This window comes from Balaenoptera physalus (assembly GCF_965194825.1).
Source record: "Balaenoptera physalus genome assembly, chromosome: 21".
Lineage (NCBI taxonomy): Eukaryota > Metazoa > Chordata > Mammalia > Artiodactyla > Balaenopteridae > Balaenoptera > Balaenoptera physalus.
Window position 1 is genome coordinate 19,313,393 of NC_138902.1, and position 15,145 is coordinate 19,328,537.

Sequence of the window (15,145 nt, forward strand, 5' to 3'; positions counted from 1 at the left end):
GTTGGTCAATTAAGTAAACCAGTAGCCCAAACTGAAAGGCATGTTTCTCACCTCGAGCATCTGAAACTGGGGTCTGCTCAGATGGAGAAAACAACTGTCATGCAGGAGAAGTAAAAGCAAAAGCAGGACCGGCGGCGGCGGCGGCGGCGGCAGCAGCGGCGGCGGCAGGAGAGGCAGCAGTGACAGTAGCAACAGCATCCTGTTGTGTTACCGCGACGGCTGAAAGGGGCTGAATCATTACAGAGCAGCAGGTGCCTGCCCTCCGAGCATCACGGCAAACGTCTCATCGCAGAGGGATCTGAAGGCGAGAGCGCGGCCAGGAGGGGCGGTAACTGCGCTCCCCGCCCTGCCTCCACCCCTCACCCGGCAACCAACTCCTCTTTGTCCTTCCCGAGCGCTCATTCACTTTCTTCCTTCGCGGCTCTTCCCTTCTTCGCCGTCTCTCTCCCTGCCTCTCCCCTCCTCCTCCAAAAGCGTTCTCTCTCTCTCCCTTTCTCCCTTTCTCTCTCTTTTTCCTCCCTCCTCTCCCACCCGCCTCCCTCCATCCGCACTCCGGGGCTGCTGGCTGGTCTGAGTAAAATCAGTACACCCAGCAACGCGGGACTGCCAGTGACTTCCTATTTTATCCAATTAGAAGGAATAAAGGCCATCAAATCAAAGAGAAGCTGGCAGGCACCAGTTAAGCTTAGTCCCCATGGCCCCCAACCTCGTTCGCCTCCTTCTCTTTTTTTTTTTTTTCTCCCTACCGAAGCTGCCCCAGTCTTCCACCCCAACCTTGCTTGCTCTAAGTCTTGCTGGCTCTCTTTCCTGCACCCACTGTTGGGTCAGAAAAAGCCAGCAATCGATGCTAGCAATCTAACAAAGCTGGGATGGGGCGCGGGAGGGGGGGGAGGGAGGGATGTAGGTGGGACCTTATGGGTTGGACCTGAGGCTTGGCAAAGTCTGATATCTGATTCCTCCCTAGAGAGGTAAGCTTTTCAACAGCAATTTCTTCCTGCCTGCTGCTGAGAGATAGCATTCCTTCCCCAGCCCTCTAATAAGTTTTGTACACCAAGAGGACTGTTATTACCTGATTTTTCAACCAACAGCGAGAACATTTTTTTTTTCTAACCATGGACAGTTCTGCCTTCAGCCCTTTTTGCAACGATTGTGGTAGACTTGGTGATGCCCAAGCGCGAAGTGCTGAGTGTATGTTGGAGGACGGGGTGCCAGGGGAGGGGAGAGAGGTTCATATGTCCCCACTCTGGTCCCCTTTAAATTTCCATTGCCCTGTCCCACTCACAGCGGTCCTGGACTAATGTCCAGCAAACAAGAAATGCCGGTAAGTAACAGAGCTACAGAGGAAGCAAAGGCTCCCACTTCATCCTGAAATTAGCCTTCATTGTGACTCTACACTGTTGGAGGTTGAATTCCCTGGGCACTGTAATATATACCACATGTCTTCAGCTATAACCGCGCTGCAAGGATTAAGAAGAGTTTTCTATAAGAGCATGCCTTTGGGGTTAAGTCTCAGTAGCTTTACCTTACAGATAGTTTCGATGCTGACTTTTTTCTTTTTCCTTTTAAAACAGCAGTGGTTAAAAGACGGGAAGAAATGCACTGTGCTTTAATGCAGTCCAGGCTGCCCTGACCCTCCAGTTCGTTGCGTGTCAGCACACGCGATACGCATCTGAATCTTTAATCCACACTTTACTGTGACTGGACACCTGAATGGTTTCCAAGGAACCATTTTGCTCACATATGTCAATAGGAGTCTTAAAAACTGTCTCTAAATCCATACTACATAACCAACATGTGAGCCCCAGAAGCAATAAAATTTAGAGCTTAAATCCTGAGAGAATCTGCTTTAAGCACATTATGTTTTGTATAGCACAATCTCCACTGCTTTGAAATATTTTTAAGCTCTGAGTGGGCATGAGATAATGTTATCATTTCTTTCAAAACTAAATTAGCCCGTAATTATAAGTGATTTAAAGGGTAGTAATATCTTAAAATGTGTTTGCAGTACTATCACTAACAACAATGACAAAAGCCTGAACCAGTTTGCATAATTGTAATTATGACTCTGACAAACTTATGGGCAAAATGAATTATCCTTAAGTTCATCTCTGTATAACTTGCACTTATATACCAGTAACTGGTACTTTAAAATAATTCATATGCCTACTTTCTAGCTTTAACTATTTGATTTTAAAGCAGAGAGATTTTTCTTAAAGATTCTAGCAATGGACATGAAATTTCACATCACAGAAAATCTATATGGAGGCATTTACAGTATTCCAACTGAGAGGTGTTAAGATTTTAATTATCAATATTCATGTAAATTCTCAAAATCAATATAGGCAAGTAAATATGTGTGCTAAATTAGAATAATTTATAATTCCTTTAGATATCACCCAGGTTAAATTTGTGGTACTTAACTCCTCAATTCTGCCCCAAACCAATATTTCACTCAAGTATAATATACTGGCGTTTCACCCACAGCCAAGGTCACCTAGATTTCAAAGACCAAAATGTGGTTCAGGTAGCCCCATCAGGCAGGTGAGAGAAGACACTGAGAACAGTTACCCATAGTTAAGAAGAGGGGTCCTTCACTTGCACCAATAACAACTACTCACCTCACCTCGATCATTAAGAACAGACGTACTCAGCAGACAAAGAAATTACTGGGCACTGCTCTAGTTGTCCTATTAAAGGTGACCAACACTTCCAAAGGAAAAGAACAGATTATGTAAAGGCTAGGACAGAACTTCGGAGGCAGAATCCTGCCGGCTGCCACAGCTGTTTTTTCCCCGGGACTACACAAGTCAGACTGTGGGATGTGTATGTGTCCTCCCTGGAGATGTAGCCTATGAACACTGTGGCTTCTTGGAGCTAAGATCAGCTTGCAGGGAGCCAGCAACCTCTAAAGTTGTTTCCCATCCAACTGGAAGGTAAACCTAATAGAGGAAAGGGAGTAGGACAGGAGGTAAAGAATAAAAGGAATTTTCCATTAGTTCTACCCTTGAGACTACGAGTCAGAAGTTGCCTTTATCCCTTTACCAAATCTCTATAGCAATAAAGAAGTGAGAACAGGGTAGTGTGAATAGGATTAGGGATCAGAATTTCTTCCAATAAAACATGCATGTTTGTAGGAAGAACTGCAAGGACACCTCACTTTAACCCTTTAGGCTTCATCTCCAATAAAGCTCAGGAACACCCACATTTCCATGTCCCTTTAAAAAATGAACAAGAGACAGATTTCTACGACTTTTTAAAGCCACATTACCATCTCCTTCATAACAACAAAAGCTACTTTTATTGAGCTCCACCACTGTGCCAGGCACTCTGCTAGGTTCTCAGCATACATGATTTCTGACCTTCGCTAATCCTGTATAGTACATATTATCTTGAAAATAATTTTTAAAAAATGGACTCAGGCAGCTTAGATAACTTAACCATGGACATACAGCTCTTAAGCAACAGAACCAAGATTGGAACAAAAGTCTGACTCATGCTCTTTCTGCTGAAAAATACTGTTTCTCGTTTTTAATCAAAAGAAGGTATCTCATTACATATTGCTTATCTATTACTTCAACGGGAAAAACAAGTGAACCAGAAAGTGTAACAATGAAATAGGCATTTTAATTTTACCTTCATGTAGTTGGTAAACGAACTTAAAGGTGCCTAGTTTCCAAAACAAGAGGCTTCTAAAATTCTGCCTAGTGATTTTCAGAAGTTACAAGAATTAAGCATAGGTTTTTAAAAAATATGATCTATTTATAGTTTAAATTGAATGAGCTCTTCCACAGTCCCAGTTCCGGGATTTTCCTTGGAAAGCTATTTCAGTTACATATTGCTATGAAACAAATTGCCCTGAAATAGCTTAAAACAACAACCACTGTGTTATATCTCACTAGCCTGCAGTTTACTGGGTTCAGCTGAGTGGTTCTTCAGCTCCATTAGATGGCAGCTGGGGCTGCCATCCGTTGAGGTGTAACTGAGCTGAAACATGCAAGATTCACGCACATGACTGGCAGCTAATGCCACATGTCAGCTGGGAAGACAGCAGGGGCTGTTGGATGGTGCACCAACATGTGGCTTCTCCATGTGGCCTGGGCTTCCCACAGCATGGCAGCTGGGTTCTGAGAGGGTGCAGCCCAAGAGAGAGGAAGCGCAAGCTGACAGTCCTCCTTAAGACTGACTCTGGAAGTGGCACAGGCTCTTTCCACCGCATCCTGTTGGCTAAGCAGTCACAGTGCCAGCTGAGATTCAAGGACGGGGGAAATAAATCTTGCTGGAGAGAGTGCCAAAGAATCTGCAACCACCGTTAATCCACCACGGCAGTAAGGAAGTAAGTGTTAGTAAGTCAACCTGGCTCAAGAGGAGACTCAGTAACGTAGAATGGAATTCGACAGAACAAAGTCAGAACACACGTTGTTTCTGATACACAATATTCCAGCTTCCTCCTAAGCCAGCTTCAGTGAAGGAAGCAATCCTATTTTATCATCCAGGAAAAAAATACTCAAATTCCTCTGCTACTTCAAGTCAAGCTAGGCGACAGCTTCTGCATTCATTTTATTTATTTTACTATCAGAAATATTTAGCGTAACTCCAGGAGATAAAAGAAGATGAAAAGAGGATGACCATATTATGTAAACGTATTTTCTCTTTTGCATTTTGTTTTTGGTGTGTTGGCTATTTCACTCTGAAAACATTTATCTCTGAAAAAGCTTACCCTTGCTCCTTAAGTTTATGGCTGAAAAAGTAGAATTTACTTTGTGGTATCTAAAACCATGACGACAGCAGTGATTACATTTTTGGATTCCAATCTTTGAAGATGACTATGTATAAGTTGTAATGATTTATTCATTTGCTAATGAATTATGAAATCATGATTTTCACAGGAAAGCTTCAGGGCCTAAAAGGATCCCTAAAACTTGCTGCTTCTTATAAGAGGACCAAGTACTCAAATGGATCCGCTATCCTCCCCCCAACCATCTGGAAATCTTCCCCATCTCACATCTCAGCTCCTCCATGGAGCCCTCCCGCGCTCCCAGGTCACAGACACAGCATTCCTTAACGCTACTTTTATTGGCGCACAACTTCCGAGGTGTTATTATTTAACTATGTTATGTATATAGGACTGAGGGATGTAATTTCTTTGAAGGCCAGGAGGTCTATTGGTATCTGGCTGTCCCAAACTAGAGCTGTGCTATCCGTTCAATGCATACATTTTGTTCGGTTTTATTTTTAATTGCGATTGAATTACACAGATTACGGCACCTCTAATAAATTGGCAGACTTTTTTCATGTCCATCTATCTATTCAAAATACCCTCTATACGCCCCTCTGTTTTTTCAAATCTTTTAATGTCCAGTTCAGATACGTGCTTATCAAATTTTTATGACTGTTCCCAAATACTACGCCTTTTATGAATTTATCTTCATTTAGGGAAACGCTGTTACCCCAACTATGCTAAACTCTCAACTACCACAGATCATTTCAGTGGATGGAGAGTTGGGAATCACCCAGCATTTAACTGTTTTTCCTGTAATTCTCTCTTCAACCAAACAGAAAAGTTCTCGGAGGGCAAACCAGGTCCACGTGCTCTTTGATGTTCTTCTACATTATTCATAATGCTAAACAGGTGAGATGAAACTCAGCTCACCTTACAGGGCAGGTACTTTTCTGCCCACTTGGAGGATGAGTCAAGTCTCTGATTCTACTTTATTCTTACCCAGTGAAAATTATCTCAGAAAAGACAATTTGACTTAATTGTAAGAATTATTTTGTGAGAAGCTGTGTCTAATATTTGTTATTGACTCTGGGTCTGTGTCCTCATTTTGTAACAAGATGATCAATTTACTCTGGCACATTTTGTTCTTTATAAGTTTAGATCCTTTGATCTTCAGCTACAGCTCAAGAGACAGTAAATGATGTCAAAGATGAGGATGTGAGAATTTTATATAGAAAGATGTTTTTATTAAATCTGATGGTTATAATGTGTTTACTTTGAAAGAACCTATTATTTTCTCACTGCCCATAAGTAAAATCACTAGTTATATACAAATGGTTGATTTTGTTTTTAGTTTTACACATCACCTTTCTTTTACAATGACCCTGAACATGTTTGAAACTAGATGGAGATGGTGGTTGCACATCATTGTGATAAATGCCAATGAATTGTTCACAGTAAAACGGTCAATTTTATGTTATGTGAATTCCAACTCAATAAAAAAAAATTACACTGCACACTCATCATGGTTTCAGCTTCCCCAACATTTACTGTTAAAAGGAAAACATAGTCTATCTGACCACTTTTACTAGTGGATTGCACTAAAATAATGAGACTTTGTCATGTATAGGTTGCCCTTTCTTCTGCAAAATCTTAGTAGGTCATGTAGCATTGAATCTCCGACAATTATTAATTAACTAAGAACTCTAAATTGGTGCTGATGATGCAACACTGCATCCCAAGGAACTCAAAAGCACAAAGATATAATAAATTGATGTGTCATTGAGAGTTTCAATTCAAAAGAAGTTTTATGAGAAAATGAGCAAAGGCTTATAACTCTAGCTCATTTTATGTACTCAAAATATTATTTCTCATTGCTCAACAACATTCCATTCCCGTATTTAGAATATACCAGAAATATGAGCAAAAACTGGGGAGAGAGTGGCAGTCATTTGAACTATCTGTATTCTCAACACAGTGTGCTTTGTTTTGAAAGGTGTGATAAACTCATCACCAGAATGTAAATTCCATAAGGGCAAGCACTTGTGTCTGTTTGCATCACTATATCCCTACTACCTAGAACATGCCTGGCACACAGAAGGCACTCAGTTAAGTATTATTGAGTTAATGCATCAATATGGAAACTCTACTAAAGAGGGATGTATAAACTACGGAAAAAATATCTTAAAGACATGGATATGCCATGCAGAGTTTTATTTGTGTGAATAAATGCAAATACTATTAAATTATGCTGTGTAAGATGGAAAGAAGGAAAATCATCTTTGTAGTGACTACTCTGAGGTTATATGGATGGACGGTCATTCATAATGTTTAATAGAGCAATATATGTGGACTCAGTTGACTTGAACAAATATCTTTGCTCTGTTTCATTAATATTCACTACTATAGGTTCACAGCACAAAGCAGCACAGCTAAGAGATAATTTCTGTTTGTTTGTTTTATTCTTAAATACTGTGGCAAATGTCACAAAAATACAAGGGATCATCTGTGTTTTTAAGTGCATGTACATGTATAAACTTATTTAAAGAAAATCATAAAGGCTGTACTTTGGTGCAGTAAGAGAAATTAAACATAAGGAAGAAATACCTCTGATAATCAATGCTAATTTAATACAAATTCAGTAAAGTTTCAAAACATGGAAGTTTTTGAACTTGATTTATACTTAGGCACTAGCTATTTGTTTATAGCTCAGTTGCTGGTCAGCTGACTCTATAAACTGGTCCCCAGATGAATCAAAAAATGTAGTGTAGAGCACCTCACTCTTACAGATGCCCTAGAAATTTGTTTTTTAAATCTTCTGTTTCAGGTAGAAACTGTTGAGCGTGAGGTAGTCCACATGTGAAGGCAGTTATGAATTACTCATAAGAGAGTACCATCTACTCAAGAGATTCTGAAATGTCACATAAAGCCACGTATAAAATAAGCCCTCACAATTTACCTGAAATAAAGGAAGCTTGCGGAAAGGAATGATCTGAATTGTTCTACTTTCAAATACAATCCAAATTCGTAAATCTGAAAAGACTTCAGCCAGAGGAAACATTTTAACAATATACATTTTCTTTAGAGTCTACACAGTTCTCTCCTTGTTGCTGATCAAAAGAACAACGTAAAGCTCCACCAAAGGGAAAAAAGGGAGTGATAAAAATATATGCAGTTTCTAGAACTGATTTGGCATTCCAGTGAGCCGTCTAACCCGTGATTCTGTTGTAAGGTCATAAGCCTTACGATACTCATACAAGTGGAAGTATCCCATTTAAAATCAAATGCCAGCTCTATATTTTTCTGTTATTTCTCAGTCCAAGGGCTGGGAACTCTTTCTGCATTGTTGCAATTTTTATTACTTTAAAACTATGAATTTGAAAGTCATAAGACAAAAATGTCTTATGATTTGACCTCCCATTCAGAACTTTCTATCATAAATCGTACCATATATTGCTAGAGTCAGATTTGTTTAAGAATGACTTGTTTCTTTTCTCTCTATCTCTGAAATTATGTGGAGTGAAAGGATGTAGGCTTAATGCAAAGATGAACTGTAATCTCAAGAATAGTTAGTTTTCAATTTTTCATTGACTATTGGAGCTGGAACAGCCCTTACCCATGAATTTTATCTTATACAAAAAGAAAGAAAAAAAAAAAGTCTCCGAAGATAAAAATAATCTGCCTAGAGCAGCAAAATTAATTTCAAAGTCAAGACTGGAATTCAGGGCTATTGCTCCTCCTCTTTCAACTCATTTCTACAAAGGGAAGCTCTTTAGTTATGTACTAACCATGTAGAATATCCTTGAGTTACTGCCAGAGAATGGATGGTTTAGATTTTCCATCATTACTGACATGGGTTATCTCTGTAGAAACATCTCACTTTGACCTTTTACTGCAACTGTTTCTACTTGAAAGTTTAATCTATATAATGCTCCCATGACCACTTTTGGTCACAACTCTACTGAATATTCAGACCCTTTTTCTGGAGGTTATTAAGAAACGAATATTCATATTTAGACACCTTCAACAGCATTTCATCATTAAGGGGACACACAGAATGTGGGCTCTAATCGCTTACATGAGAAGGTACAGAATAAAGAACCTAGAGATTATCATACTAAGTGAAGTAAGTCAGACAGAGAAAGACAAATATACGACATCACTTATACATGGAGTCTAAAAAGATGATACAAATGAACTTATTTACAAAACAGAGATAGACTTACAGATGTGGAAAACCAACTTATGGTTACCAAAGAGGAAAGGGGGGGAGGGAGTTTGGGATTAACATACACAAGCTACTATATATAAAACGGATAATCAACAAGGACCTACTGTATAGCACAGGGAACTCTAGTCAATATTCCATAATAACCTATAGGGGAAAAGAATCTGAAAAAGAATGGATATATGTATGTGTATAACTGAACCACTTTGCTGTACACCTGAAACTAACACAGCACTATAAATCAACTATACTCCAACATAAAAGAAAAATTAAATTTAAAAAAAGAAGGTATAGAATAAAGAAACTTTAGTGAATGGAAGGGAGCTTATCCAGGAAAGAAGACTGTCACTCCAAAATAGGGATCAGTCCAGTATTACTGCGATGAATGATTCAAACACATACAATATCCAATGTTGTCAATATCTGAGAATTGGTGAGCCAGGCTCACATCCTCTTTTCATCTGGAGAATTAGAAGTCTGGGACACGGGAAGGAGTGATTGTCAGGAACAGGAAAAGGAAGGCTTCTGATGACTGAGTTATACTCTGAAATACGATGACTAGAAAATCCCAGGTCCAAATATGAAGACTTATTCCAGAGAAACCTATATTCTATTTGTTGACATAATCCGTCACCTATATATTATTTTAAGACATATACATCACACATGCTGGAATATGTGGAGACAAGATGCATTCACATATGCAACTTACCTGAAATTGCATCAAAAATAAAAAGCTGATTGATAGATAAATGGATACATATTTGATAAAGCAAATATGGCGACTGTTAACACTGTAAGATCTAGAGATTGGGCATACATTGTTTACAAGTCATTCAACTTTTCTGGATGTTTCAAAATTTCATAATGAAATGCTAGAAAAAGTTTAAAAAGACTTTTTCATGGCTGTTTCTGACTACCATATATGTAGTATGTTTTATTATAAAAACTCCTAAGCCGATGCCAAACCAAATAATCTACCAATTCCACATTCGGTAACCTGCACTCAATTATCCTCCTTCCTCCACTGCACGACGCCTCCCCACCCACCTTCCCCCGCCACACTTACTTTAAGATGAATTCCAAAATTATATCAAGAATATAAGATTCACCATAATTTGAATCATTATCTAATGACAATGGAGTATCTTTATGCGACAAACCATTAGCTGCTGCAGAAAATCTAAGAGGTTTTCCTGACCCCACCTCCCAGACCATTCATTTATTGAGAAGGGATTTTTCTTTTTTTTAATGTGATACGTCACTCACTAGGGACTGGAACATCTATGAATAACATGAATAGGGAAATTGTACAGTTCATTCTACTGACAAAATCAGAAAGGTTGGACAGTAAGCTTCAGTTTGTTGAGAAAAAAAAAAAAAAAAAAGAATCCTTTTATTGTTAACGACACTCCCATCCTGAACATATCTTTTTCAAAGATCAACTGGTCAGTGGACACTGTAAGGCCAAAGGCTCTGATGTGGAAGTTGAGTTTCTCCACTGCTGTATTTCCCACCCAGTTATGCATACACATATTTTATAAAACTATTAAATATTTATGATGCAGTACAAAGCCCCTCTAAAAGCATATGTATTTAACTAAATCATGTCACTGACAGCAAGAGGCATGCACAGCAATTTAACCTAGCAGGAAAAGTACTTCTTTTACATCTCACTGCAATGCAGAGAGTTTCAACCATACGCTTATTTCTGTCCCCACATACCGTCCGTAAGAAGGGAAAGCTTAACTTAAGTGGTTCAAAGGGCTTTTAGACAGGCTTCTCAAATGAAACATAAATCTTTTGAAGTGTTTCTCAAAAATTCTTTCCTGAGGCTTTGCCAGGACTCTGTCACTAGAGGTCAGACAAATAATCCATCCTCAGGTTGTCTCCTTAACCCCAGGTTAAATACCTGGATTTAGCCCCATCTTTTCTTCTATCACCACGTCCTTCCAAATGTTTGCCATAGTCTATCACTGACTGATGTCAAAGGCATCCAAAAAGTACCCATGTCCAACTGCATCCCTCTCAGTCTTCCCTTTACCCACAAAAAGACTCCAAGTTGCGTATGGGCATATCAAAAGTTAAATTATTGTTAACCACTCATATACCTTAATACCAAAGAATCTGTTGAGACAAGTACTACTACTTAAGCGTTTTTTAAGGTACCTAAGCATTTGGTGATACAAAAGAACAGCAGAGAGAGAGCTCTGAAATGAAAAAAAAAAAAAAAAGTGCAAGAGAAGGCAAAACATCTTAGGCATCTTAGGCTCAGAGCTAACTGTACTCATGGAGACAGAAGGGTTCAAAATAACCTCTGGCTGGGAAAAAAATGTGTTGAATGGGTACAAAAATAATTATTTTAGTGATATGTATGCTGTCAAAAAATCAGGGCTAAATGCTTGAGTTGTCCAACTCAAAATGAAATGATATTACTGTAATTCAGCCAACATACAGCAAGTGATTAGGACATTTGCTGCTCAGCATTTAAACTAACTTCTTTTCACACTCTGGCAAGTAAAAAATGGAAAACCTCAGGATAACCTGCTTCTCAAAAGCAGACTGCAGATTTTAAAGTCGTGGTATTTTACGTAACGAAAGTAACTTACATTTCTAAAGCCCCACAGTATATGTTAATTTATCTACATATCCATCCACCCATCCATCCAAAATAACGTTTACTAAGTGGCCGCTTATGTCCCTGGCCTTGTGCTGAGGCTTATAGATTTGCAAGAAGGTAAAAGAAGTTCCACCCCATAATCTCTCTTTCCTCTGAAGTAGCAAGTGAGGTTATCTGCCGAGAGAGAAGGCATGATTCAAATTTTGAGCGCGGTAAGGTCTTAGTCACCTTGGAAAACAGATGAGAAGGTTGACTGTAAAAAACAGAAGCAGGTCAGACATCGCGGCAAGTATTAGATACACATCAGTTCTTCCTTATTTATAATTCTCACTATCAGGATCCTTACTCCTCCTCTTGAGACTTATATTTTGAAAGTGCAACCAATGGAAGAAGACTTAAAAAAAGTCATTGGAGGGTATTATGCTAAGTGAAATAAGTCAGACAGATAAAGACAGATACCGTATGATATGACTTATACATGGAATCTAAAAAATACAACAAACTAGTGACTATAACAAAAATGAAGCAGACTCACAGATATAGAGAACAAACTAGTGGTTACCAGTGGGGAGAGGGAAGGGGGGAGGGGCAATACAGGGGTAGGGGACTAAGAGGTACAAACTATTAGATATAAAATAAGCTACAAGGGGAATTCCCTGGTGGTCCAGTGGTTAAGACATCACACTTTCACTGCCGGGGCTTCAATCCCTGGTCAGGGAACTAAGATCCCACAAGCCTCGTGGTGCAGCCAAAAAAAACAAAAAAAAGCTACAAGGATATATTGTACAACACAGGGGATATAGCCAATATTTTATAATAACGATAAATGGAGTATAACCTTTAAAAATTGTGAATCACTATATCGTACACCTGTAACTTATATAATATTATACTTCAACTATACTTCAATAAAAAATGAATTTAAAAAAGTGTCACTGATAACATAAGAAATGATTTTTCTGTTGAGCTCTACAGGACCTGGACCCAAACAAGACTGAAGTGGGGCGAGAGGAGGAAGAGAAAAGAACACGAATAAATATGATAATGAGAAGGTTAAGTTCACACACATATCACAATCTCCACTTTGGACAGATTTACTTCTCAAATCAGTGTACCTTTTTCTGATGCCAGAATTTAATTTGCAATATCAGGTGCTTAGTTATGCTGTGTGGCTTAACTCTGGCCATGATGAAACCAACCCATTCAAATAATGTTGCCGGTAAGTCCATGAATCAAAGAACTTTAACCTACTACACACTGTAATGCCCCTCTATTGTATACCGCTTCTAATATGAACAAGATGAGGGAAGAAGACATGCCATAAACCCAGAGATCAGCAGGAAAGTTTCATTTCTCTCTTTCAAGTATTACTTGGAAGAAATTAAATCAGTATTGGGAAGCATTGTGTGTTTACAGCAAGTTCAAAATTATCCATATTAAAGTGAAAAGGGAAAGTTTGGTCTTTAATGACTCTTCTGCCATAGATTTCCCACATATTTTTAAAAATGTGTGCCTTTTCTCAGTTCTTCCAGATCCGTGCTAGGTTGATCTTATCCCTGCTGCCTTTGAGAACTTCATTCATTCATTCACTAATTGTTTCCTAAGTGCCTAATATGCGCCAGGCCCTGCATAAGGCTGAGAAAGAAAGAAGGAAGGAGGCTGCAGTGGCTCCTGCTTCCAAGGTGTTACATAAGGGATTTCATTTTCCTAATCCCACTCTGGCACGAATGCAAATACTGCAGAAGTGAGAGTCCATAGTCTTAGAATAGATTCTATTTGTGTGGTAGACACATTGTGGAGTGATTTAAAAAAAAGAGAGAGAGCCCAGCAAGAAATACTGTTTGTTGTATATGCATGTCTAACTTTCTCAGATTGTCCTTCACTTAGGATCCAGTTATGAAAACATTTACTTCTGAGAGCGTTTTGTTTTGACGAGTGATGGAAGAAGAACGCAGAAATTCATTTCCAGAAGGGACCATGTCCAGGCAAGAGGCCTTTAGAAGTACCGGACAATTGGAGGCAGAAAAACCTAATCCATCTATTTCCATTCTCAGAAACCATCAAAACAAAACACCCATCAAAACAGACTGGGCTATAGTAGAAATCTGATGGTGGGTTGATTTTTTTTTACAGTTCTTTAAAAAGTTTTTTGCTTGACTGTTTTTGGCGGGTGGACTAAAATTAAAAAAATAAAATATTAATACATTTTATTATCTTTTTGATGAAGACTTCTTATTTACTGGTGATGCCAATGCACAGTTTTAAATTTAGTTACCCAAATTTCCTGAATTATTAAGGAAACATTTTAAATGCATAGAAATTCTGACATTTCAAAATATAAACATCAAAAAGAAAAAATTATATTACATACATACAGATACAGATCTGAAGATTTGATTCAATATTTGGTTGCTTGTAGAAGCTAGTTTAATCAATAAACAAGGTCAACGTGATTGAAAGAAAGAAGTATTAAACATTTTGACTAACATTAGTTCTGGTAACTACCTGGGCTCTGCAAAATCACTGACGTGGCAAGACTAAAGATGACCAAATAAGCTTTACTATTTAAGTTATGTTATCATCCTCATAAATATATGAGCTGTTCAAATGTGAATTGATGGTAATTAAAGAAACCAACAATAAAATGATCAGAATTAATATCCTTTATCAAATTAGAAACATGATTTTTCCTTTTTTCAATTAATTCTGATGAAAATATACAGAGCAATCCACTTATTCAACATCTAAATCAATTTGAATTTTTTAGCCTTACAACATAATTTTAATGCTGAACACTGTCATTCGGTGAATTTCCAATAATGGTACTGTATATCCAATGAAGAAAAGGATATATATTGGGGTGGAACTTTCTTACTTTATATTCACATTGAAGGTGCATTTGAAAGAACATTGCTGAAACAGTTTTCACTTTTTAAAAATGGTGTCCCTTGTTTAAGTGCTAATATCCCTTATGCTCACAAATAAAACATTAATTTTTAATTCTATAAGTAACACGTGAAAGTTAAAAGTATGATGTATATTTTCTTACTTTGCTTTTAACATATTAACATAGCATTTCCCCTTCTTCATTTCTAATCCAACAAAGTGTTACACCGTCAAGATACCTGGAGCATCAGGTATTATCTTTAACCAACATCTCATCTCCTTATTGCTCTTAAGGACAAGTGTGCACACACCCAGAAAGTCAGTGAATTCTGTGCAAGGTTCTTAAAATGAGGAGCAAATTAGACCTAATTACGGGTGATGGAGTTTCGAAAGGTCCTAGATTAACATTACAAGCACTTTTCATGGTAAATTAAGCATGCAGTTTAGTCAGCAAAGATATTTTTTATATATCTTGTTTATGTCTACTATAAATATCATAAGCATTCCTTTAGCATTTAACCCAGTGATTAATGCATCTATGATGGAGTCAGGTTCTAATTAGTGAGTAACTGCCTGCAAATATTTCCACAATTGTTCATCTCCCAACTCTTTTACCCTGACTAACAGAGACATGCTTACCAAAGTCTAAGGGTTCATGTAGTTACAGGAAACCAAATGCATTATTTATAAGGAT

The 15,145-nt window shown here is 38.1% G+C and overlaps 2 protein-coding genes across 9 annotated transcripts in view; both read right to left on the reverse strand.

Annotated features, from left to right (window-relative positions):
- NRG1 (neuregulin 1) overlaps positions 1 to 15,145 on the reverse strand; it is a gene marked incomplete at its 3' end in the record, with an annotated part of 224,649 nt that overhangs the window by 122,568 nt on the left and 86,936 nt on the right. The gene's annotated exons all lie outside the window — the stretch shown is intronic.
- LOC309651736 (uncharacterized protein) overlaps positions 1 to 15,145 on the reverse strand; it is a 29,602-nt gene continuing 14,457 nt past the window's right edge. Inside the window, exon 1 of the mRNA XM_082444722.1 lies at positions 1 to 15,145. This exon is cut by the window's right edge and continues 14,457 nt beyond it. Coding sequence (XP_082300848.1) covers positions 10 to 198 — 189 coding nt within the window. The 5' untranslated portion in view covers positions 199 to 15,145 and the 3' untranslated portion in view covers positions 1 to 9.